Genomic DNA, 24,263 nt, shown 5'->3' with positions numbered 1-24,263 from the left:
GTGTTCTTGCATGCTCGCCTTGTTAAAACACAGAGAACTTAAACAGCTGTGAAAGGTGTTAGAAAAGCATGTTCATTCATCGGCTCCACTTCCTGGAATAGCTCTCCTGACCTTTTGTAACCTTTCACTCCTCATATAACCATCGCTGGCACACACACACACACACACGCGCGCGCAAATACAGCGGGCTTCCGCACGCGGAGTGGCTGATCGCTGTCGCGTCCGTGGCTCTGTGCCCTCGCACTCTGTAATTAAAGAGCTGCTTTGCCGGAGCAGCTGTGGGAAAATAAGCAGAGCACTCGAGTAATCACCAGTTGGGGAGCACTTAAATTAGCACTCTGCTGCTCCCCGAGCTTGGCGCACACGCGCCCCGAATCATCACGGCTAACTCACCGCCTGCATCCCTGCCAGCCCAGATCCCACTAACTATCAGGCTGCAATCATGTCACTCACTCTGGAGGCTATATGTAGAATGCCCGGATGAGAGTAATGGACGGGGAAATGACTTGAGTAGAAAACAAAAAAAAACAAAAAAAGAAGACAAATAACCCTCGTGCTTTTTTTCTACGGCCAAAATGATTTGTTTGTGCATGTTTACGTTGCAAGTGGGATCATAGGAGTTTTATGTCATTTTACAGTCTAAGTTTGTTTATTGTTAATAAGAACCAGCAGATATAAAGAAGCCAAATTAGGGCTGTCGCGATGTACTGGTTTTGACGATAAACGTGATATTAAAAAAATGTAATATTGATATCATGTTAATAATACACATATGAATATTTTCATATGAATACATGTATGTATACCGTTATTGAAACAGACTCTCTCTACACCTCCCTACACTCACATTTTGGGTGAAACCTATTCGTCAAAAAAGCAAATAAAAGCACAATAAACAAAAGTCAAGATGAATTTGACTGAAAGAATTATTTTCAGTATTTCATTAAAACTTTTCTTTCATGATAATACATCATGAAATCTTTTGGCCTATATCTACATGGGGAGCGGGTCGTCTTCCCCGGAGTCCGCCATCTTGCACCGCCATGTTTGTACAGCAGGCCAGAACGGACACTGGCTCTAGCGAGAGCCATTCGCATTTTACGTTATCTGAAGGTAGTGATGCATTCCGAAACCTGGTATTAAACGGGCTAAATTATTAAAAATCGTAGTTTTGATAAGCCCCGAGCTTACTGGTGTTTTTTATTCGTACTTTTTAATGATTTGGTATCATTTATTATCTCTCTGCAGCTCACATTTGCTCTGCTCTTTCTGTTGGGCTGAGCTCTTCCAACTACACGCACACACACTTGGACACACACGCACACACACACACACACACACACACACACACACACACACACACACACACACACACACACACGCCGCTGTGGTGAAGTGAACCAGGTGAAGTGAAGATACTCGAGTTGTCGCCAGCTACGCTTGTTACTGTACGTGCAATAAAATATTTGCGAGTAAAAAGCCAATACTTATTTAATACATCTGTGAACATGTAAACAAAAGTGAAACCTAATTCAATCGGCCACCGCAGCTATGTTTACACAAGCACGCTTTTTTTTTTTTTTTGCCGTCGCCATGCTGAGAGCCATTGAGAGGCAATAGATATTCTCTCAATTTCACGTTTAGCACTTTTAAAGCAACTGATTTAAGGATGATGGGAAAAAACCCAATGTGCCTTTAGCAAAGGTTACCTAGTCTCGCTTTAACACATTACCTGTCAGAAGATCAGTGTGTCTAATCCCTAAAATCCCAGAGGAGTAAGTGAATGACAAACGCTATCCCCTTCCTTAACACCTCCTGCTGATGTGCCCTCTAGCAAAATATGAGAACCCCCTAATCCTGCAGACTGTGGTCACACCAGGAAGCTCCCGCTGGCAAATGTGTCTCTATTAACGTGAAGGAAGGCCATTGTGCCTTCACTAAGCATTGCCTCAGAAAAGGCTGAAATAGTAGTTTTAGTACTTTCGCCTCAGCTAAACCTTTCAGTCCTCGCTTCACTCTGTACTTTAGACTCTCCTAGTTGTCTCTAAAGCCAGAGGACTTGTCCCCGTGTCCCCTGGAGAAGGCTATTAGAGGGCTTCATCATACTTACAGTCTCCTCAGAGCCAGCAGACCACGGAAGGCCCCGGGCTCCACTGTACTTATCAAATTATTCCTCAGGTCCCTGGAGGAGAGAGACAGAGAGAGACAGAGTCAGAGACAGAGTCAGAGATGACAGTTAAGTGAGTGATTACTATTTACATATATATATATGTGTACATGTCTGTCTATCTACTGACATTATGTGCTGCTCAAGCATTTGTTTTGAAAGCCGTCTGTCTAAACCTGCACCTTCCAAGGAAACATGACTAATTCCAATAGGGACGAGGTTGTTTATGTTGTTCACAGGATGAGAGTTTGCTAGTTGGGAAAAAAAGGGAAGGATGTCACATGCAGACCAAAGCATTCCAAGGGACAACTTAAGTTTAAATCTTAAATTGTCCTATTTCTAAATGATAATTGGGTAATACCGGGGCCGTTCATTGCATAGCTTGCACCTGTTAGCCGGACAGCACAGACCATTTCCTGTGTGCTCAAGACCCAGAGACCACATCCAGCCCAGAGGCAGAAAACACACACATGTTGCGGTTTCAGCCAGGCCCTCCTTTGTCCAACCCGACCGCTCACCCCAAAACCTCTGACGCTACTAAAAATGGAATCGCAGAAAAATCTCCTCTCTGGTTTTCTCTGCGGGCCAAAGAAAACTTCCTGAAATTGTGTCCCTGGTTTCCTTTAACTTTGTACTGCAAGTCCAGTGTGATGTGAATGAGAAGAAGGGTAGTGCCTTTTTTTTCTTCTCCCAAATGTGAGCAACAATGTAGCTCGACTCCCAGATTTTTGTTTCCCCCAAATAAACAGCCTCACAGTACAGACCAGGGTCGGCCAAAAGAAACAAAACAAGACCAATAGGACTATCAAAGACACAGCCGTTGTCCCGAAGTGAAAATAAAAGTAATGCTAAAACTCTTTTTATTTGACACGTGTGGCAGTTTGCTAGCAAAAAGCTCCCGTCTACCTAATCAAAGCTAAAGAACTCACCATACTACATCCTGTACAGGATAAAGGATTTAAAGGGAGGCATGCAGTACTTCAGCTGTATGGTACACAAATACTACTGTATTGTTCTGCATGAACAGCCTCAACTCTTGTTTTACAGTAGCTGTTGTTCATTTGGCCAATGTAAAGCATTAGTTACACACGCGGTAGACAAGACATCATTAGCAGCAGAAAAATGACTCCCATCTGGGGTTAATGATCTGTATCTGGTGCTAAATGGTTCGACCCATGGTGAAAACACACTGTGTCTGCACCATTAGGACTCCCCAACAGGCCTCCAGCCAGGTTGTGGCTAGACTTCTTCTTGCAAAGAACGATGTGAAAGTGCCAGGCAGCAACATCCGGCTCTGAAAAGTGAAGCTGAAGGGCCTTTAAGTTGCATTCTCTCTATTGGCCATCAGAGGGCGCCTCTTCCGGTTGCAAAAATAAGTCTGATTGAATAGAAGTCTATGGGAAAATGACTCTACTTCTCACTTGATTTATTCTCTTAGTAAACATTGTAAACATGAGTTTATGGTCTCAACCGCTAGTTTCAAGTCTTCTTTAATACAGCATGATGTTCATTTAGTAAATTATGGTCCCATTATAGACCATAAAGCTAGGGTATGCTTTAGGGCGGGGCTACCTTGTGATTGACAGGTCGCTACCACAGCGTTGTCCGTTCTGGGAGTTGTCTGTGTTTTCGTCTTAGAACTTTTTACCTGTTAACAGTGTGTTTTCACTTCGTGAAAGTTAATTGGAACATTTTTGGTCGCCTAAAAATGTCTTCCTCCACCCTCTCGCGTCACTTCTGGTTGCTCGGAAGCCAAGATGGCGACGGCCAAAATGCAAAACTCAAGGCTTGAAAAACGCCAGTCCACAAACCAACGGGTGCTGCATGGTGACTACGTCCACTTCTCACACACAGTCTTTTTCTTACAGTGATCTGACTCGGTTTTTACCTCAACACCTTGATATACACCAGCTCTCTATTTCTGCTGACTCTTCACAATCAGAATTACTAATGAGGCTTTCCGCAGACACCCTGTGGTGCAGCAGGTCTTAGGAGGGGCGCTGAAGTTGCCTTCCTGACAGACTAACCTCCTGCTCCGGTCCAGGGCCGCCTCTCATCTCCGCTCTCCTCCGAAGTGGTCTTTGATCGTGTACAATGTGTTACAAAAGAGCGGGCGGAGGTCAGAAGGCCGTCCGTCGCGCCCGCAGCCACTCCTTTTATCCTGCACCGTCTCACAGCTCCCTGCTCTAACCCGCTCTGAATTTGCTGAGTGTTCAGAACTTTCCACCTTATCGACTGACTGCTTCATCAAGGGTCAAAGGTCGCTGCCGAGGGTGAGTCTACGTACAGGAAGTAAACGACTGTACAAAGAATATCAAGAAACGCTGTATCTAGTTCAATAATGAATGTGCATAAAACTCTCTCTCTCTCTCTCTCTCTCTCTCTCTCTCTCTCTCGCACACACACACAAACAAGGGCACTGCCATGAGTTCACGCCTGGGATCCATATTTCTTCTCAGTCATTAAGACAAAGTCCACACATAAGCCACTTTAACACCCATTCAGATTTATTCCCATCTAGCCTGTTGAGGGTCACAAGGAGCCGGAGTCCGACACACAGATGACCTCCTATGGGGCCGTTCAGGGCTTTCAGTTTACTGAACCTGCTTGTGTTTGGACGGTGGGAGGAAGACTCTGCAGAGACTACTTCAGCGGGCTGGTTGAATCAAATTTGGAACCACTAAGTGAAGTGATTCACACAAAAACAGGACTCTAAAACTGCTTTTACAGAAAAAACGGTAAATAAGAGTGCTGCAGGGATGACGTGTTTTTGTCGGCAATTTTTGATTGTTTTAATTTATTTGCTAAAAGAAACTTTCTCTGGGTCATTCACAAGTCTGTTTTTACCTTTCACAATAAAAGCCCTCGACATATACGTCGCATCTCACACTTCCTGTGTACACACGTCTAGTGTTTCGCAATAAAAGCCTTTCCAAGGAAGAGAGGAGGTTCTGCCACCTGAGGCGTTTAATGCTAAACAAATATCAAAAGCATTGCACTTGCGGTAACAGAAAAGAGCAACAGGGAGTCTTCTAAATACAGTGTATTAAATATAGAACAGGGGAAGTAAAATCGAAGCACTGCCTCTGATAACAGTCTGTCTCAAACAAAGACCTGTGTCTCTCTTCGGTAGAGGTAAACAAAAGCCTGGCCACTAATTGAGAATGTATGGCTGGCACACACACACACACACACACGCTAACAAATGATAACTACCTTTGGGGAGACTCGCCCCACATATCCACTGTAGATACAGCTGGAGCAGCTCAAATGAGGCTAATGTTTAAACAATAACCATTTTCTACTCCCCCAGCCCTGCATGTTTGAAGAGCAGGAGCAGCCCTGAGTATAAAACTCCCGACGTTGGCGGTAGATGTTTGAAAAGCCACTGAAGTGCTTCCCAATTAATCTGAACTGCACTGTATATTCCAGCCTGCTCAATTTCTCCCGAGCCGCACGACCCCGAGGATATCGGCCCGCTCGCTGTGTGACACTAATGGGCAGAATCCTTACAGAATCTGGATGATTACCACATCGCACAGCCGCACTGACCACACACACACACACACACACACACACACACGTCTGCAGGCACTGCTTGGAGAAAGAGCACTGCTTTCTCTTTGACGGCAAACACGACTTAATCACGCCGAGTCTCTTTAAACAGATCTCGGTGTTGATGTAATTATCAAAATCAGATTTCCCTAAAAAGGTCAAACTCTACACGAAGTGCATGAGCAAATAAGACTGTCGCTGCATGCTGCGGCCACTTGGGCACTCGTCCAAATGGAAAGTGATGCTGCGTGATGTGTCCCATTGTACGCGCACACTTAATGAAATGAGACGATGACATGCGTTCATTAGTGTAACTTGGATCATATTTCTCAGCGGCGTGTCGGTGTCTCCAGCGGGATGTGAGCACGTAAAGGCACCTTGTTTCCAGTAAAGTGGGAATCTCTAATAACCAGGTCAGAGCATTAAGAACACACACTCAAACAAATTACATCCAAACAAATGATTGATTATTTGTTTGAGTCCAGGAAAAATGCTAACTATTTGCTGATTCTAGCTCCTTTAAATACGAGGATGTGCTGCTTTCTTCTCTATTTTTTTGCATCGTTGTAATTGGAATATTTTGGGGATTTTGTGGTGGAGACATTGCCTTGAGTTCTCAGAACGACGTTTTGTTCAGACATTCATGGTTACCAGAGGATGAACACTGTACTTGATTCCCTGCCACCATGAAGTTGACAATTGTGGGAGGTTTTCGTGAAATATCTCGACAACTACTGGGTGGATTGCCATGGGATTTTACACATGCATTCATGGTTACCAGAGGATGAATCCTCTTGACCTTGGGGATCTTTTGACTTTTCATCTAGCGCCACCAGCAGGTTGACGGTTTCATGTATCCGGTGAAATATCTTGATATTGAGTGAATAGATTGGCACAGACATTTTGCACTTACATTCATTGTTCCCAGATGATGAATCCTAGTGACATCCGGGATTCCTTGACTTTACCTTTAACACCACCTCCTCAGAATGATTTGTATCAACTTTTGTGATTTCTTAACTTTTCAAACAGCGCCATCATCAGGTCGAAATCTGAATGTATCCAATTGTTTAGTTTATGACTAAATAAATGCAAATCTAATAACATTCCCATCAGCCTCACCTGTACTTTGTGTTTGGGGCTAATTAGTACATGTTAGAAGTCTAACAAGTTAAACTACGATGGTGAGCATGATGATCACTGTACCTGCTAAACTATAGAATGTCAACACTAACTCTGAGCATGTTAGCATTTAGCCATAAGGACAGCCACACCGAGCCGCTAGCATTAGCATGACTGTAGACTCTTTGTTGTGTGTGTAGCTCTTTGTGGACTTTTCACAAAATAAATCATGAATCAAAAACCTAATTCAGAGATGAAATGAATACTTGCAGCCCGAGTGGAGATACTAAGTTAGAGGCAGATACAGTATCCACTTAATATTTTTGTTTTTCCCAGCAATGCAACTGAAAAGCATGCAGCAAGTCCTTTCCTTTCCTTCCACACTGTAAAAGACTCTAATTGACTCTGTCATTAAGAAGGCTAAGTGTAACATATATTGGCACCAACCTTGATGCTAATGTGGAATCTGTTTATTAAAACCATTTATTCACGCGTTAAATATTCATGGGTCAGTTTGCAGATGCTTTGAGGCGAGGCCTGGCCACACACTCTGCATTAAAGCAAACACTCAGCGAGACAGACAACCACCTACTACATTGTAAATGAATACGTGTTGAAAGCTCACGGAGGAAGGGGGGGGTGTGGGGAGAAGAAGAAAAAAAAAGGTGGACACTCGGACAGTTCGGTCCAATTAAACAGACACAATGTGTACGCATAGTGACAGGCTCGTAGCTACTGCTGCCAGAGCCTCAAATCGCTTTCCCTCTGTGTGTGAATGCATTATGGAAATATTACTTACAGTAAGGCCTGAAGGCCTACAGCAAAGATTCATTATTCAACCTTCTTGGCAAGACATACAGCCCAATCAAATCTGTTTTTGAAACAGTCAACGCATATCAATGTAAAGCTGGTCATTTTTTGCCAACAGTTTACAGTTTATTGAAGATCACACAGGTTTTTCAATTTAAAAAAAAAGGCCCTTTGCCACTTAAACGTCTCCACAGCTTGAACCCGGTAGGGACGACGATTAACATTTCTCAAACACAGCTGGAGAGCAATTTATTCCTAGTGGGTGGATGAGCGGTGCTTATGGGATATTTGGAGCCATTTTCTCAGATTTCAGAGATTACAGAAAGAAGTAAAAAAGAAAAAAAAGGAAAAGAAAAGCTAATCGCTTTGGTGGAGACGACTTCACTTCAGCACAATTAAAACATGAAACCAACAGCAGCATTTTAACACCAGATGGAGGGTAAAAAAGCTCAGAGAGACCCTGAACTGTGAAGAAGACGCCGTCTTGCTTAACGGCGCCGCAACTATGTCCTATTTTGGAACTACTGTTCTCATCAGTGTGAGGTATTTCTATCAGAACAAAGCACAAGTTCAAGGAGAGTGTGAGGCAAATTCTTCCAAGAGATGCTTTTGATGCACGGCCTCTTGCTCTCTTTTTTTAAATAACAAAACAAAACAAGAAATAACTCCCAATGCTCCCCAGATAGAAATAAATATTATAAGTCTCTCTATTAAATTAGCAGGTTTCCAGCATCCATCTGCTACTTGTTTTGTGTGTTTTTTGTTGTTTTTCACTGTAAGAGACAATCTGTGATAAACAGCCCAGAGAAGTGAAGCACTGGGGAGACGAAGAAGAAGAATCCGTCCTCTCCGTCTCTCCAAACTTGGTCAGAAAACCCGTTACACTCATGGTGCTCGCATGTTTTCATCCTCGACTGTGACCCAGCAACGGTCTCCTGTGAAATAACAATAAAAGCATTCATATTTCAAGCCTGCGCTTTGATCCATTTAAGGCTTCAACTTACTTCACGTTGTCTCAAGTAAATAATAAGCCAGACTTTTACGTAGCAAAGCGATATCTATACTTCCCCAGTGTGAAATAACTGCTGTCCCAACACCAGAAACTAGAGTGGAGCATGTATATGCTGAAGCACAATAGGAATATGAATGGAAATATGACTTAACGCTCTGATACCGACGACATGACTCGGTTTTAAAGCTAGAGTAAAGATATTGATATCATATGAAACTAGGATCCAAATATTCAACTTTCCTGTTATAAATGTGTTGGGTAGGTTGGGTTTTCAATTTTTGTATTTTGAATATTCGTTTTTTTTTACCCCCATAGGATTAAAAACATGCCTCCAACACACCAAACCTTTTGGAAAATACTTCTCAGCCAAGAGTATATTGACAATAAGGAATCCAGAACAGAAGTGCTCGTCAACGAATGATGCAATTCTTGTAGAAATCTCAAAGTGTCAAATCACAGCATTGGATTTTTGGATTCTGCAGGGAGTTTTGACAATTTTTGACCAATTTTCCAGTTATTTTTTCGTCGCTGATCTCTGATAATGTTACATTGTGAACAAGCAATCCGTGTTGAAATTGACCCGAGGAGAACAAAGGTTCTGTTCGGTCACATTATGATGCGTTCAGGCTCTGTTCATTGAACATTGGGCGAAGGTAAATTATAACGTTGCATGATGTGTTCAAATGTAATCTCGTGAAAGGTAGTTTTGATGAGAAACTTGAATAAATCCAGTTGTTACAACAACATAAATAGATATTAGAGATGAATTATGAGCCGTTTAACTTCCTAACAAGAGCTCTAAGCAGCTTATGATACGTCATTTAAATGATGACAAGATTTGTTTGAATCAAACATACAATCTTTTATTTCCTTATCATTTGAATGCTGTTTTTAAGAAGAGTAAAATTACTACAGCAAAGTAAAAGGATAACATTTAGAATTTCTGATGGTTTAACTGACTTCAGAGCAGTTGAAATGATTTTTTGGACGTTGGCAAAAAAGAAAAAAGTCTGGAGCCGTGTAGACCAGCTGCATATTTGCTCCTTTTTTTTTTTGTCCTGATCCGATCCGTGAGTTTTATGATCCGTTGCTCCACCATTCATTTACATTGAGCGATCTGCTTTAATCAAGTGTTATCGACTCCGCCGGGTCAATGATACTCATTTTTCCTGCTCTCCCTGTTGATAACCTCTGACCTTTGACCCGCTGAGGATTACCTCAGGGTCAGTTGTGGTTCATGATCACGTGATCAGTGACCTTTTCTGCTCTGTCACATTCTCAAGGCCCAACAAGCCAAACGGACGCATCCTCCAGCTCATCGATCACCTCCCGAGGAGACGCATTCACCGGGAAAGAGGGACTAAACGTCCAGCCTCCAACGACGGGACCAACAGGAGTGGCTAAACTTTTTAAAGGGACGACACAAACACTCGCACCTCTCACATCTGCTTTTCAGAATGAGCAATCGCAGATGCCGTTCTGAATTCTGATGCCGTCTCTGCCTCGAGCCCAAGGTCCACTCTGTCTGTTCAGTAAATTCCTCCGGCTGGATGAATAACGTTCGGTCAAATAGACCTGCTGCACTCGATAAAAAAAACCATTTAGAGCATCTAGTGAGAATAAATCTCCTGTCACATCCGCGACAATAAAAATAACCACTCCTGTAAAGACAATAGGAGTGTGCTTGTTTCAAGAGCAGTGCATCGGATTACACTTATTGTTATATCAATAGATGATTCAAAGCTGTGGTTTTAATTACATAACACTAAAATGAATCTTCGACTTTATGTGTTTTTATCCAGAATGTTAAAAGTGTGCAAGTTGCCGACGGCGGCACATCGTGGTCTGACTCTATCATTCTACATGATGTCTACTGAGAGATGATCTCCAACCAAATGTATTTTCAATCCAACATGTCTACGACCACGTCATCGCACCGCTGTGTCAAATTGGATGGACAAAATATAATAAAAAAGTGCCCGTGTCATCCGGTTCACACACTTGGTGCGGTGGGAACCGATGATGAAGCGTCAAAAGCTACATTCAGGGCGCTGACCAGGAGAACAGTGACGGGCTTTGTTCCCGCTCTGCTCCCGTGGGACCCAGTTTGGCTGATGGTAATGGGCCCGTGTCCATATGGGGGGGGGATCCAGGCCATCTTGCAACATACAGGGACCCTTCATTAACACCAGGATCGCCAAGACGGCCTGACAAGCTGTATCTTTACATTCTAGATGGTGTCTGAAGTCCCACAAGGTACTAAGATAAAAAAAACTGAATTTCTGAGCAATTATTCCTCTGATTGCCACTGAAGTCATGTAAATCGCAGTTGTCATCGTATACATTATGACCATATAAGGTAATTTTATTTAATCTGCCAGAGCTGCAACACAACTAGGACCATGGCCTCTGATTGGTCAACAGACTCGACCCGAGGCATCAGGAACTGTTTTAGGAAGGCTAACAACAACAACAATAACTGTTTTCAACAATGGTTAAAAAAAGATTCACAGAAAACGGGTATTTTACAAAGTCTCCAAAAAGACACTGCAGTTGGAGGCTGGATTAAAATTCCCTCATTACCCTATTTAAACATGCTCCCTTTCATCTCCATTGTATTGGGGTGGAAGCATGTCCCAAAGCCGGGACAAATTAGACCAAACTGATCTGCAGGGCTCGATACCACCAGTAGTGAATAAGAACATATGTTGTGGAATTTAAAGCTGGGGTTGGTAGTCTTGAGAAACTAGCAAGAGTACGCTAGTGAAACCCATCCCAGTGTCACCAACAATTTCCCAATGAAAGTAGGTAGCAGCAACGACAAGTTGCTAAACAGCCAGTCAAGTCAGGCAGGCCGGGAAGGCGGTCGGTCGGTGTGCCGGGGGGCCAGATGAGGGAACAGCTGGACCGCCACTTTTCCAACTCGCTGAGGCTACCTGGCTTTGGCATCCACCGCTGGCATCTCTCTCTGCCAAATGCTCGCATGCGGCAGGACGGATGGACAGGTTGCACCCGGAGAGGGAGGGGAAGGAAGGGGGCTCGCCAAACGCTCCGAGAGGTCAGCCTTGACCAGACCTTTGGCTGAGTGTCCTTGAAGGCCTCGCAATCATCTCTCCGTCACCTCTGGAGCCCCGAGGGATGAGGGCAGAGCGCTTTAACGATCACTAATAAGGCCTCGGGGAGACATGCGACACAGGCCGACCCAAAAAAAAGGAGCAGTAGAGGTGGCGGGAATGACTCCTCTGACATTACAATCTGAATTTAACTGTCGGGCCCGTCAGGGAGACGGTAATAATATTCAGAGCAGTCACTGATCTAGCTGGTGTGTGTGTGTGTGTGCTTCTCAGTACATTTGAGGGTGATTGACTGAAAGGGAGAGAGTCGTTAAGCCGTGTGATTTCAGCCACTCGCTGATTTCCTCATCATCAGCCAATGTCAGCGTCACTGTCAGGTAGAGAGGCGCCGAACACTGGACGGAGGTGAAGGCAATCAATAGTTGGCTTCAGAGGGGGTCCGCGGGGGGGAAAGACAGCCATCATGGAGCTCATCATCAGGCTTCGGGGACATTGTATGCGACGCGGGGACTTGGCGCAGTCTGTCCATCCGTCAAAGCGCACTGCATTAGGCCTTTATCTGATGCTATATATTACCCCCTTTAGGACACTTACTGTGGCAATTGAGGTGAAGCACGAGGTCTGAAAGGTGGAAAAACTACCGGCGAGCTTTCTGCCGACAAGGATCTCCTAATTCCCACCATGTCCCCTATCTTTTTTTGCCTTTTCCTTTTCTACGGAGCGATACAACAGCTATTAGGACTCTGTGGAGGACAAAACAGTAAAAGAGAGCTTGATTTAAGTACTCACAGTTTCTCCAGGGCAGCCAAGCCATAGAAGGAGCCGTTCTTCAGCAGGGAGATCTTGTTGTTACTCAGGATTCTGTGTAGGGGATAGAAGACGTGGACGGAGAGAGGACGAGGTGAGCGATGCGAGAACGAGTGGAGGGTGGAACATTTGTAAATATCACGACAGTAGGCCTAACTAGAATTACCGACCAGTCATGTTGCAGTTTAACATCCATGTCTGTCCAAAATGTCATCGCTTCATCGTTTTATCCTCTTAGACATGCGTTTGAAATTGTCATAATTAGCAAACTAATTCTTAAGTTATGACCAAAAACGTGTTTTGTGAGGTCACAGTGTGCACAGTTGTGAAGCCAATGCTGAAGTGCCTAAAAGCTGCATTCTTTCTAATGGCCAGCAGGGGGAGGCGAGTCTACGGGACCCACTACTGTGGGATGGCCACAGCTGTAGCCGGTGTTACTTATTGGAATGTCTGATAAATTGCTTATCCTCTGACTGTCAATATGTTGGCCAAAGCTAAGGATTTACGTCCGAGGAGATTGCGGTTGTGAATTACCGATCCCGGCCACGTCTCCGTGTTGTTTATGGCCGTCTGTGCTCAAGATGGGTAATGATCCAACCACCCCCCCCCCCCCCATCCTCCGCTCCTCCACGTCAAAATATCGGCCTAATTGAACAGCTTAAAAAAAAAAAAAAAGCCAGTTCAGCACAATTCAATCATCCGTTTGCTCACATTACAACAGCAAACAAATCAATGAAACGCACCGCAGGGATCTTTAAGTGATGAATAAATATTCAGCAGCGATGCAGCGCCTCCGATTTTCATGATTTCAGTAACAGACGTCGCTGTGTTTCCTTTTTCTTTTACTTTTTAGATGAATTATGTCCGCGCTGAACTGTAAAAACTATATGTCGATCAAGTGATGCATTTGTCTAGCGAGAAAAGAAAAGTGCTTGCACGGGACTTCCTGCTGAGTGTTACTGGCAGGCAAAAACACACACACACACACACACACACACACACACACACACAAAGTCGTGTCCCATTATTCAGCATGTTGGCCCTTGAGCTTTCCCTCAAAATGAAAAAACCCAGACAAGAATACAATCACGTAAAAACACACACCGATATTAGTACTCTTGTGAGGTCTGTCTATTGAAACAGTGGTATTTGTTCCCTAACCCCGACTACTTCTCAGCTCTCTATTGGTTAACTTGAGCCGAACTGAAAAAACAAACTTATTCTTGTAGGTATGAGAATGATAAAAAAAAAGGTCCTTAACAGGAAGTGTAACAACCCTAAAAAACACACACTCGAGTGCAAACAGTACAGTCCGATGTTATGATCCCACGGTGACTCGTTAGAGCACATCAGGCCTGCTGTGTTACCTGCTGCTCGAGTGCAAGAGACATTTCAGACTCTGGATCAAGTCTACTAATAACGTGCACTCCGTTTGGCCGAACACGGTGATACGACAGGACGCTACAGGTGGTGAAGAAATGTCTCTCTGTGTGGTTATTAGAGGCAAGAGAAGCGATGTTTGTGGAAATCCTTTCAAACAAATAATAAATAAGATGAAAACTAAAGGATATGGAAACAAGGAGTGAAGTTAGATTGCAGTCATGAATTAGTTTGAAGACGATGATATATATGTTCTAAGTCGGCCTCACACTACGGGTGATGGGGTCCTCCGTGAACACAATATTTTCTGCTGAAGTTGGACCAGTTTCTCTCTCGAGGTTTCTTTCTGTGCCGTTTTTGTCGGAGCTCATCTCACTGGTTTGAATTCAGTTTGGTTTGGTTCAGTTACACAGAGTTCAGTTACCGATCGGTATTCAAATATAAATAAAACATTATTGTCAGTCAACATGTGATGACAGTTGTGGGGTTGCTTCTTATGCCTTCAGTCCACCGTCAATCAAGTCTAATCAAACCACGCCGACACAGTCCTGATAAAGCTTAGTTGTTTCCTGTGAAGATGGAAGTTTATTTTGAAAAGACAGTATGCATGTAACAAGCGAAAACAGACTCATGTTGCTGGACTTTTGCAGGAAAAATGCACGAAAAGTGAGGAGTAATATTTCGTAAGATATCAATAAAACGGGGATGAATTTATATTATTGTATAACGAGAGTGACATAAGAAGATCAATCTCATGTCTGTAAGTTAAATCAGCTATAATCACTATTTTAAAGTGATTAGTGACTCGTCTAAAACATTTTAAAAAGGAATAACTTCAATAGAATCATTCTACAAACTGTAGCTGCTTTACATTCTATTAGAATTCAAGTTTGGGGGGTTTAAATTCTTTAAAAAAGCCTTTTAATTATGTATTTAAATGTTTTATTTATTTGAACGAGTTGTCATTCATTTACCAGAAAAGGTTACTTTGTGATATTTACGAGGTTAGGAGCTAAATGTTTCTCTTGTATAGAGAAATATGGTCGGTTGATATGGTGTTAACTAATGCGTACGCAAAGGTTAAGTTAATATTGTCTTACTTTAACAAGCCTGCTGGTGCGTTCTCCTCGGGGAAAGCACCCGTCTCTCCCCGGAGCGACAACAGTTGTCTTGGCACAAGAAGCAGGACTGAAAATAAGGAAGTCCCCTCTCAGCGAAAAGGCCAGGAAGCACACAAACCTTTCAGCAAATGCATGTCAACATCCAAGACCGTATTTACATTTGTTTTACCCTTAAAAGCCGAGAATATCACGTCTCCCTTACGTCAGGATTAAACGTATTTACAGAGAACTAATGGCCACACCTGTCAGAGTGCAAAAAGACCAAATCAGCAAAGCCTAAACAAGACGCATAGAACACACAGGAGATACATATCATAGTACCAGAGGAGACAATTGGCTGACAGTGCAGTTTACAGCGATAATACGGGAAGATTTACCACTCAAAATTTAGCAAACAAATTTATTCTGTCTTGTCTTTTTATTCAAGTCGACGGCTCGAGGATTTACAGCTACGGCTACGGCTCAGTGAATTAGTTGGAAACTCCGTCTTCACCAGACTTGTGTTGCTTTCAGCTGATTTGTTTTAGTACATAAAAAGGTAAAAGGTGTATTAAACAAACATGATAGCTAACTACTGGATCAGGCTGTTCTCATTCACCGTTTGTACTTATACTTTACAAAACGTAATGCACTACAATTAGTATATATATAACCAATGTAACTGTGAGACAGGAAGTGCAGGGCTGCCTTTATGGAAGTCAGGTGACGTAGAATAAAGATAGCCCACGTGGGGGAGGAGGTCGGGGGGGATATTTGGGTCAAACAAACACGGGACCCTCACCCGGGAGACAAGTCCACATTGACTCATTTTGAATATATAACTTACGTGACTACTTTTATGCCTACGCAACAAATAGTATTTATTTTAAGCCAACCCACTTTCCCATAAACCTGACCAAGTAGCTCAAACGTGATTATTTCAACCCTAAATAAAAGAGTTTTGTCGTCTAAACGAGTTCTGAGCTGCAGGGGTTCGTGCAGGTGCACTGATCACTCGTGTTCGTAGGTGACAAAAAAAAAGAAATCGGAAAATAACCTTTTGTAAGATATTATACAAACCGTTGTAATAGTATACTTTACCTGGATAACATGCTAAGAGACAGAGGCTAAAGCTACGTGGCCAAAAGTCATCATCCACACTAGATGGTGGTCTATGTAAAAGACGAGCAACATGGTGGTTAGAATTACACTTTGATGTTCTTCATTTGAAATGGCTTCAGTTTAATGAGAGAAAAGTGGAGATGCTGGACTGCAAGCTCCCCCAAGCTCAAAAATAAAACTATTGCTACCCTAACAATACACAAATAACCCTTGAACCTCATGCTAATATAGTTTGCTAACGCCATGCCCCTTGTCTTTGTAAGTGATGCTAGCCTACCACTGTTAGTAGTAAACAGCAGACAGGTGGGGGCTTGTAAAACTCCTCTTTGTCCACCAATAGATCAGAACACCTCGGCTGTGTAAGAATGGACCACTGGATTTACAGTCAGCCGTTTAGCAAGTGAGCAACAACTCGTATGGATTTTTATTGTTGCCAATCCAGACGTCAATATCTCTCTGGGGTTTCCGTCTCCGAGAGCAGAAGAACCGCAGCAGATATGAGCCGGCAGGGAGTCGACTAGGACGTGGTGAGAAACATTTTCACAATATTTCACCCACAGATTTATCGAAAAAATAATCCGAAATTCATAATGGCTTTCAGTTCCAGAGGCCCGGTGGAGTTTATTCTTTTGCTTCCAGGGCTCATTTATTTAAAGCCACATATGGACGGTGCGATGGAGCGAAGGCAGTCAACACTGAGATCCTGAGATACCAGTGCTGTCGCTGTGTTTTGTCCCGGGTCTCCCTTCTGTTCCCCTGAAAACCGCTACACCTCCATCTGCGGACGTCCCACTCAGGGACAGGCGGCCTCTGTTTGTGCAAACTCAAGCGTGTCCTGTGCTTAGCTATGCCATGCCGCGCGTATCTGTGTGTGTGTGTGCGCGTCTGCTCGCCGACCTCTGCGTGCCTATCTCTGGCTTCTGCGTAACGTCCAGGAAATCGCAGGAAAAACAGAATTGAACATTATGTAAACAGCTCGGGACAGACTTCTGGAGCGTCCGTCCAGCTCTGTATTTACATTATCAATTATGCTGCTCTCAGCGAGGGAGGAGTGCACACCGATTCAGCATTGTCTCTGTGGGCCGCAGCAAATGGTTTGTGTCATTTGGGCCACAGCCGGACGTGTGTACATACAACACCGGGGGGGGGGTTTATCGTTTATCGTGAGCTCAAAATTACAAGGCCGCAAAGTTCATGTATATTAAAGTTCATGAATATAAAATAAAGTCGATCTTACCTTATCTTATCTTATGTGGTTGGATTGATAAATGTATTCAAAAGCCAAACTTGAGACTTTTTTTTTTTTTTCAAGCAATATAATAACTCTTTGAAAAGTCAAACGACATGAAATGAAGTCACACATGAAGACCTATTTTGATCATTGATTATCATTGAAGTCCTTTTTTCCAAGTTAAAAAAGATTCCAGGTTCGCTAATGTGCAGCATGTCTTGCTCTTATATGATAGCAACCTTTAAAAAATTTAAATTGGCTGTTGGTCGGACAACATTTTCCAAAAACATTTCCGTGATGATCTAGCTGGTACGACGAGCAGGGATCGGGCCATACACCAATATGTTCCTCTCTCTGGAAATCTGATTCATATACACATTTATATATCTAAACGTATGATTCAAAGTCAGAGTGGAGATTGTTGCCACTGACTCATCAGCTTATCACACAATCCTTTAGCACCTGTAGCTCCGTTAGAAAGTCAAGAAGTTCTCAGCTAAAGGAAAATACAACAAAATTGAAATAATTTTCCAGGACTTTTCTTTATGAGTTTTCAGTGTTTTCCAGGTTTGAGGATTTATTTAAATTTCTATTAACAGATATTGATTGTTCCAAAGTCACCCTTTGAGTCAGTCCTTAGGTCATAAGGCGACAGCAAAATTCATTGAACACAGCTAGAAAGACTCATAACTGTTCTTCCCTCAACAGGAGCTCTGGCTTCCGTTCTCCAGCTGGGATATTTTCTGAGAGGTCCGACGGAGAAGACACCGCTCGAGAAACTGGCTAGAGAGGTACGTAGAGCGTCATAATGTCAAACTTAGCGCCTCTGACCAAGCGCCGGTGCTCGAGGGGTCGGAAGTGAGAACCTACGACGACCTGTACCCACTTGGCTGGAGCCATCTGAAAGTGTTCAGCTCACCACCTCTTGATATACATCAACGCCTCGCATTGATCTGAGCAACATGTAGACGAGGTGAGGTGGCATTTTGAGAGACAGATATACAAGCTGACACTTGCCAAGACCTCTAAATACCCCCCCCCCCGAAACTAATGTTCTTCCCACTGTGATCACGGCGTGCGACAGAAGCAACACACATCGGGGTTTTAATCACCTTGTTTTACAGCGAGTCAGACGTCAGGGGAGAGACAACAAGTAGCGAGTTACCCTCCTCTGCCCTCAAATTTATGAGCCTTTAAGTAACTTCAGTATTTACTCAGCGGTGTGGGGGAGGAGGGATAGCGTAGTATCCTTGGCAGACGCTGTATTTATCTTTACCTAATATTTTTAGTCTGGGTTTCGACACATTCTTGGGTTTTTTCAAGGCTGCAGAGCGATTTACCGACTCCCCCCTCTCTCTCTCTCTCTCTCTCTCTCTCTCTCTCTCTCTCTCTCTCTCCCCCAGCGGTCACGAACTCTCCCTCAGCGAGTCATCATGGCCTGGGGCAAAACCGCCGTTTTCTTCAAAGCACGCCGCGCGAACGGTAGTTACGGAGCTTTTTGGGGCAGCACAAACTCTCTCTATCAATACAACCCCCCCCCCCCGAGAGGAAGCTGCCCACCCCTTTCGCCGGTTAAAGGGGTGAACCAATCGAGGCTTATCGAGGAGGCCGGCTCGCTTCGCTTCCGACCCCCCCCCCCACGGTTCTTGAGCACACGGATGACTCGAGGGCAAACGTTCTTGGCTTCAGCTATCTCTAAAAGTTTTACACCCTCTGGGGGTTAAGACGACTTGATGTTGGAGAGTGCGCTTATCTAAAGATAAACCTTTTTTGCTTTCTTTAAATCTTCCATATCGGCGGAGATAAGAGCGAGCGAAGCCAGTTGAGGGACGGGGAGAGAAGGGGGAGAGAGATTGGCGGGACCCCTCACAGCGTGAGACCATCTGGGGTCACCGGGGTCACGTGTCTTCAGATTAACAGCCGTGTGTACCAGCGACACACCGCTTAGGGTGCTTTACGCTAAGAAGGTGCTCGCGGGGGGGGGGGGGGCACGGGAGGACGCAGCGTGCCGCGGCCCATGTGTGTGTGTGTGTGTGTGTGTGCACATCGATGAAATATTCATGCACAAGTACTCACAACTCTGAAGAAGGGTAAAGCACAAACAGCACCTCGGCAGACGAGGAAAAAAGCCCCCCCGAGGAATAACAGAGAAGGAAAATAAGAGAGCAGGGGGTGGAGGGGTGGGGGGGACACAGAATAATATTTATGGAGATTAAAAAAAAAAAAAGATGAAAGAGGAAAATAAAATGAATTGTGTTTCGACATGCTACGTTTGTTCCCACGAATCGATACCAGAGGAGATCACTAACTGTCCACCAGCAGCGCTGCAGCACGGGACTGTTTCACAGCCATGCTTCTGCACCGACACGCTCCCACCATGCCAACCTCCTCACCCCCCCTACTCGGTCCAAGCATCGGACCTGGGGGAGGGGGGGCAGGGCTTTCTCCCTCCCCCAGCACCTCAGACACTCTCCGTCACTTGCCACTTTCAAAACTTGAGTCTGCTTCTCACCTGTGATGCTCGTTATGTGTGTTTTAGTTCTTTACTGTCACGTCATCTCTTTTGTTCATAATCTAATTGCTTTTATTGTTTCTGTTTTTGCCATGTAAAGGGCCTTTGAGTACCTTTTAAAACGCCATACAAATAAAATGTATTATTATTATTATCTCTCTAGGAACAACGAATTAAAAAATAAGAAGCAAAAAACACCTTTTACTTTTCACGAATTCTAACAAGCTGTAGCTGTCTGTACTGAAGAAAATAACTGGTGTGTTGTTTTAGGCCGTTTGCTTTCTTTCCAAGTAGAAAAAAATAATAATCTAATTAAAGAGTACCCTTTGAAGATGATTAAACCTATGACAATGTTCAACACCAAAAGCTTCCGCGGTAATGTCAACGACAGACGGATGAGCAAATAAACGATGACCCATTTGGTCATGTGATGAGCTGTTAAAGGCTCTCCATTGAGCCTCCCCTCCCTGTCAGGTTAACACTGTTAGCGCCGTCAGTGTCACTGTCAACGTTAGCAGCGAGCCTCCGGCTCAGCGGTCACCATGTTGAGAGCCGTGCAGAGGCAATACATGGTCTGCATCTCCTCACCCTGACCTTTATGTTCACTAAAGGGACATTACTGTAATAATATAATGCGTTTTAGCTGCTCTTTTCAAAGACTAAACAACAATTCAGGTGCCCAAATGTACACTGCGGGTTTGTTGCACTAAGTGAATTTTGATTGCAACACAGGATAGTACCTCTCCTGTGTGAAAGTTAATTGAAACCTGAAACACTGGGCCGGCCACACTCAGCAGGTAAAAATAAAGTAGTCTGAATATTATGCAAATGATGCAAAACAGGCCAGTGAGAGGGACGGCGGCATCAGTCGTAGTACCTTACAAGAAGTTCGTAGGGACTTCATAAGCTTGTCGGTTATGTAAGTGCACAGTGTGTCTGCAGTTTCCAGCAGCGAAGACACTCAGAGGCTCGGTTACAATTCCCCCCCACACCCACCCACCCACACACACACACACACACACACACACACACACACCCCACCCCTCCACCCACCAAACAACCAGTTAACGGCAGTCACATCATCTCAATCAGCCTCTCGCTCGGCCATCCGGTTACTTGTTTTTAACCAAATGCTTCCCATCTCTCGCCTTCCCAGCATCCTCTCTGTCACTCCCCTTCATTCCTCTAATGGCTCTTTCACTGCCTCTCCATGCCCATCTCCCATCTTCACTCTATCCCCTTGTCTCTTCCCATCACAAGCTGCCCCCCCCCCTCCTGTCAGAGCACTGCCTGAGACAACAGGTGGCGGGCCCACACTCTCAAGCTGAGTAAAAAAAAAACGAGAGAAACGAGAGCTACCGAACACACTCTCACGCACACTTTGTTTTCAGCTTCCTGATTTACGCTCTCCCGTGTGATTGTGAAGTTGTTTTTCTTGGCGTTTTGCAAGGCGGCGCATTATCGCAGGCTCAGTTCCTCGTAAACATTTTATAGGTCCGATAGTAAAAAAGAAAAAAAAAGAAAAGCAACAAAACCCAATGTGCCTCCTTTAATTAGAGGTGGCATTTGGATCCCGGTTGGCGCGCTTGAAGCGAGAGCCGTCGTTGAGGGAGCGGCTCTACGAGGACGAAGGCGGTGATATCAGGGGAAGACCTGAGAGAGTCGGGAGGGGGGGGGGGGGGGGGGGTTTGTGCATACATCCCCCTGATGCATCTGTTTATTTGCACAGCACATCCAAACAAAAGAGCGAGCGGGGAGGCCACCTCGGCCTGACAAAAGGTCACATTTCCTAACGCAGGAAAACTGCTTCCTGGCCGGCCGGGGCTCGGCCGGAAGGTCCGTCACATCGAGGGACGGGGGCTGATCTCAGAACAGCGTTTCTCCAGTGAGCTGAAGAAAAAAGGGGGTGTCAGTATGTCAGAGAGAGAGAGAGAGAGAGAGAGAGAGAGAGAGAGCTTCACCTTGCCTTTATTTCGATCCCTACCATATATTTAAGTTCATCTTTGCGGAGCAATTTAGAAATAAATCAAACTTCGTTAGCGCCCGCACCGCAGCCCACACACGCACACACACACACACACACACACTCTGACGGATGGTCGAACGCAAAAAAAACACAGTCTTTTTACCATTCCCCACTTAAAAAGGAACAAAAGCAGCTCCCCCCCCCTGCACGGAAGCAAAACAGCGCTCCACATAAATTGACACTAATAAACCAGGCCCTCGGTTCAGAGCGAGCGGTCGTCCTGCAACCTGTCGAGGGCCTCGACGTCTCCGTGTTTTGCTTCCACTCTCGGGAAAAGGCAGACGTCAAGTTTCCAAGAATAAAACGCTCTATTAATCTAGCAGTCGATCCGCGCACCTGCAGAGGGGGTGAGAGTTATCAACCCCTCGAGCATTTGAAGTGCTATTTCATCTACAGGAGAGGCGCAGGTGAATACTAAAGGTCCTCCGTCGAAGCGCTACAGATCTATGGCACCCCCCCCGTAAAGCAGCATAGGGGCTCACGCAGGGGTCTCAAGCGTGGGTTTGCGGGGACCGCTGAGGGTCTTCCGGTGCAGACGAGCATGGCCGCCATAAATATGGTGTTCATCACAGCAGCAAGAAGAGAAGTACACACTACACGAAGCTGCCTCACTATACGTTAAATCTCTTCCCATCAGAGCAGATCCCAGACCTGCTTTAGATGCCAGTAGATACTGAACTTGCAGGATTTAAATAGGATAAATTAAGATGACTTTTCAAATGTGTTATTGTTTCTGACGCTGTTTGAATTGATTATCGCTGTTCCCATTTCTTCATCTAGATTAAATAATATTCTTCATCATCTATAAATCCGTTGGTTATCTTTTTGATAACTTGTTTGTCTGTTGTTATTTTGTCTGAGCAATAGCCTGAAACGTATTCCATTTAACATGATATATAGAGAAAGCAGCTTGGACTGTTTCCTTTATTAAATGACTGGAACAATAAATCAATTATCAGAGTTGTTGGCAATCTGTTTCCTGTCCTGACTCATCAATTAAATAAGTAAGTGTTTGGTCTTATAAACAAAGGATGTAATTACTAATTAGTACCAATTATTTACATTGAATTAGTACCCGTAATGCTGGTGAATATTCTGTGTTTTGCTTTGCTCTCTTGAGGTATGACCACACTACTTCCATATGATTGTTGTTGGGGAGTGATATTTCATTCTATGGCCAACATACGGACCTATATTATATCTGTAGATTAATATTCTGTGGAATATAAGCCACGGTGTATTGATTTACTTGATTGGTGTGGAACCCCTCTAAAGAACCCGTTCATCCTGGATAACAGAGCTCTTGATGAATTGTGTCAGAGCTCTTTAACCTTGTGGAATCAATTCAGAGCGGTTAATGCTCTCGCCCGCTCGTTCAGGGTCCCCTTGAGTGGGGATTTAAGGATCTCCAGGGGCCCTTTAAGGGCGCTCAAGGGCCCCATCCTCTAGACGGGGTCTCTTCGAATTCAAGGACAAAAATTAACTTTTGACTGCTCACTGTAATCGCTTTCCAAAAAAAAATAAAACAACAACAAAAATCACACAGCACAGTGGACCGGAACCGATACTCACAGGGACACGGTTCTGTTGGGCAGGAAGCTGGTCTGCAGCGTGTCCATCAGGTCCACGTCCTCGCACACCACTTTGACTCTGCGGACGTGCTGCCTGCTCAGCTCCTTGGTCCTCTCCGCCGAGCAGTGACAGCTGTCAACGATCAGGTCCGGGCAGTTCCTGTTGCTCAGGCTCGACTCCCACAGCCCGACCGCGAGGCACAGCAACGTCAGCGCTCTCATGGTGGACTGAGATTCTCTTTTTATTATTACTTTCAGGTTATTTCCTCCCAGCTTCTGGGACAGGTCGGGACCATTTCACATCGTCGCCCTCCGGTCACGTTACAGCCGCGGTCCGAATCTCACCTGCTGCGTCCCCCTAACCCCCCTTCTGCCCCCCTCCTGGAAACTTTCAGCCGTTAAACGCCGAGAGGAAAGTTAACCATCATTGGTGGGGAAGCGCTGCATCTTTGCCTCGCTTTGATAGAAGAAGTCCTCCAAACTGTTCTCCCGTTTCGGTGAGAGAGAGAGAGAGAAAAAACTTCCGACGGCGCGCTTTCAAAGTCCGCATAAACTTTACTGCGACACATCCTTTCTTAAGCGGCGGCGCGAGCGAAACGTGTGTCTGAGGTAGTTACTGTCATTACTTAGCATAATTTGCTACTGCACGCCGTTCGGTGCTGCCGTTTTCGCTCGTCCATCATCCACTTCTTGCGCCCCGGCGACTTGTTGCGCAGCGTCCAATGAAAGTCCCTCCTCCCCCGCCGAGTGAGTCCCGGCAGACTAGCGTGCGCA

At 44.6% G+C, this 24,263-nt stretch overlaps 1 protein-coding gene across 1 annotated transcript in view; it reads right to left on the bottom strand.

Moving 5' to 3' along the window:
• adgra1b (adhesion G protein-coupled receptor A1b) overlaps positions 1-23,711 on the bottom strand; it is a 148,320-nt gene extending 124,609 nt beyond the window's left edge. The window contains exons 1-3 of the mRNA XM_076077200.1: positions 23,491-23,711; positions 12,530-12,601; positions 2,111-2,182 (exon numbers count right to left, since the gene is read on the bottom strand). Of these exons, the coding sequence (XP_075933315.1) occupies positions 2,111-2,182; positions 12,530-12,601; positions 23,491-23,711 (365 nt within the window). The remainder of the gene's footprint in view (positions 1-2,110; positions 2,183-12,529; positions 12,602-23,490) is intronic.
• Positions 23,712-24,263: the final 552 nt, after the last annotated feature.

The sequence above is a fragment of the Anarhichas minor genome, unplaced genomic scaffold (assembly GCF_050575085.1).
Source record: "Anarhichas minor isolate MPS153535 unplaced genomic scaffold, ASM5057508v1 ptg000058l, whole genome shotgun sequence".
Taxonomy (NCBI): domain Eukaryota; kingdom Metazoa; phylum Chordata; class Actinopteri; order Perciformes; family Anarhichadidae; genus Anarhichas; species Anarhichas minor.
Note: the sequence above shows the minus strand (reverse complement) of the source record. Positions and strands in the feature narration are given on the sequence as shown.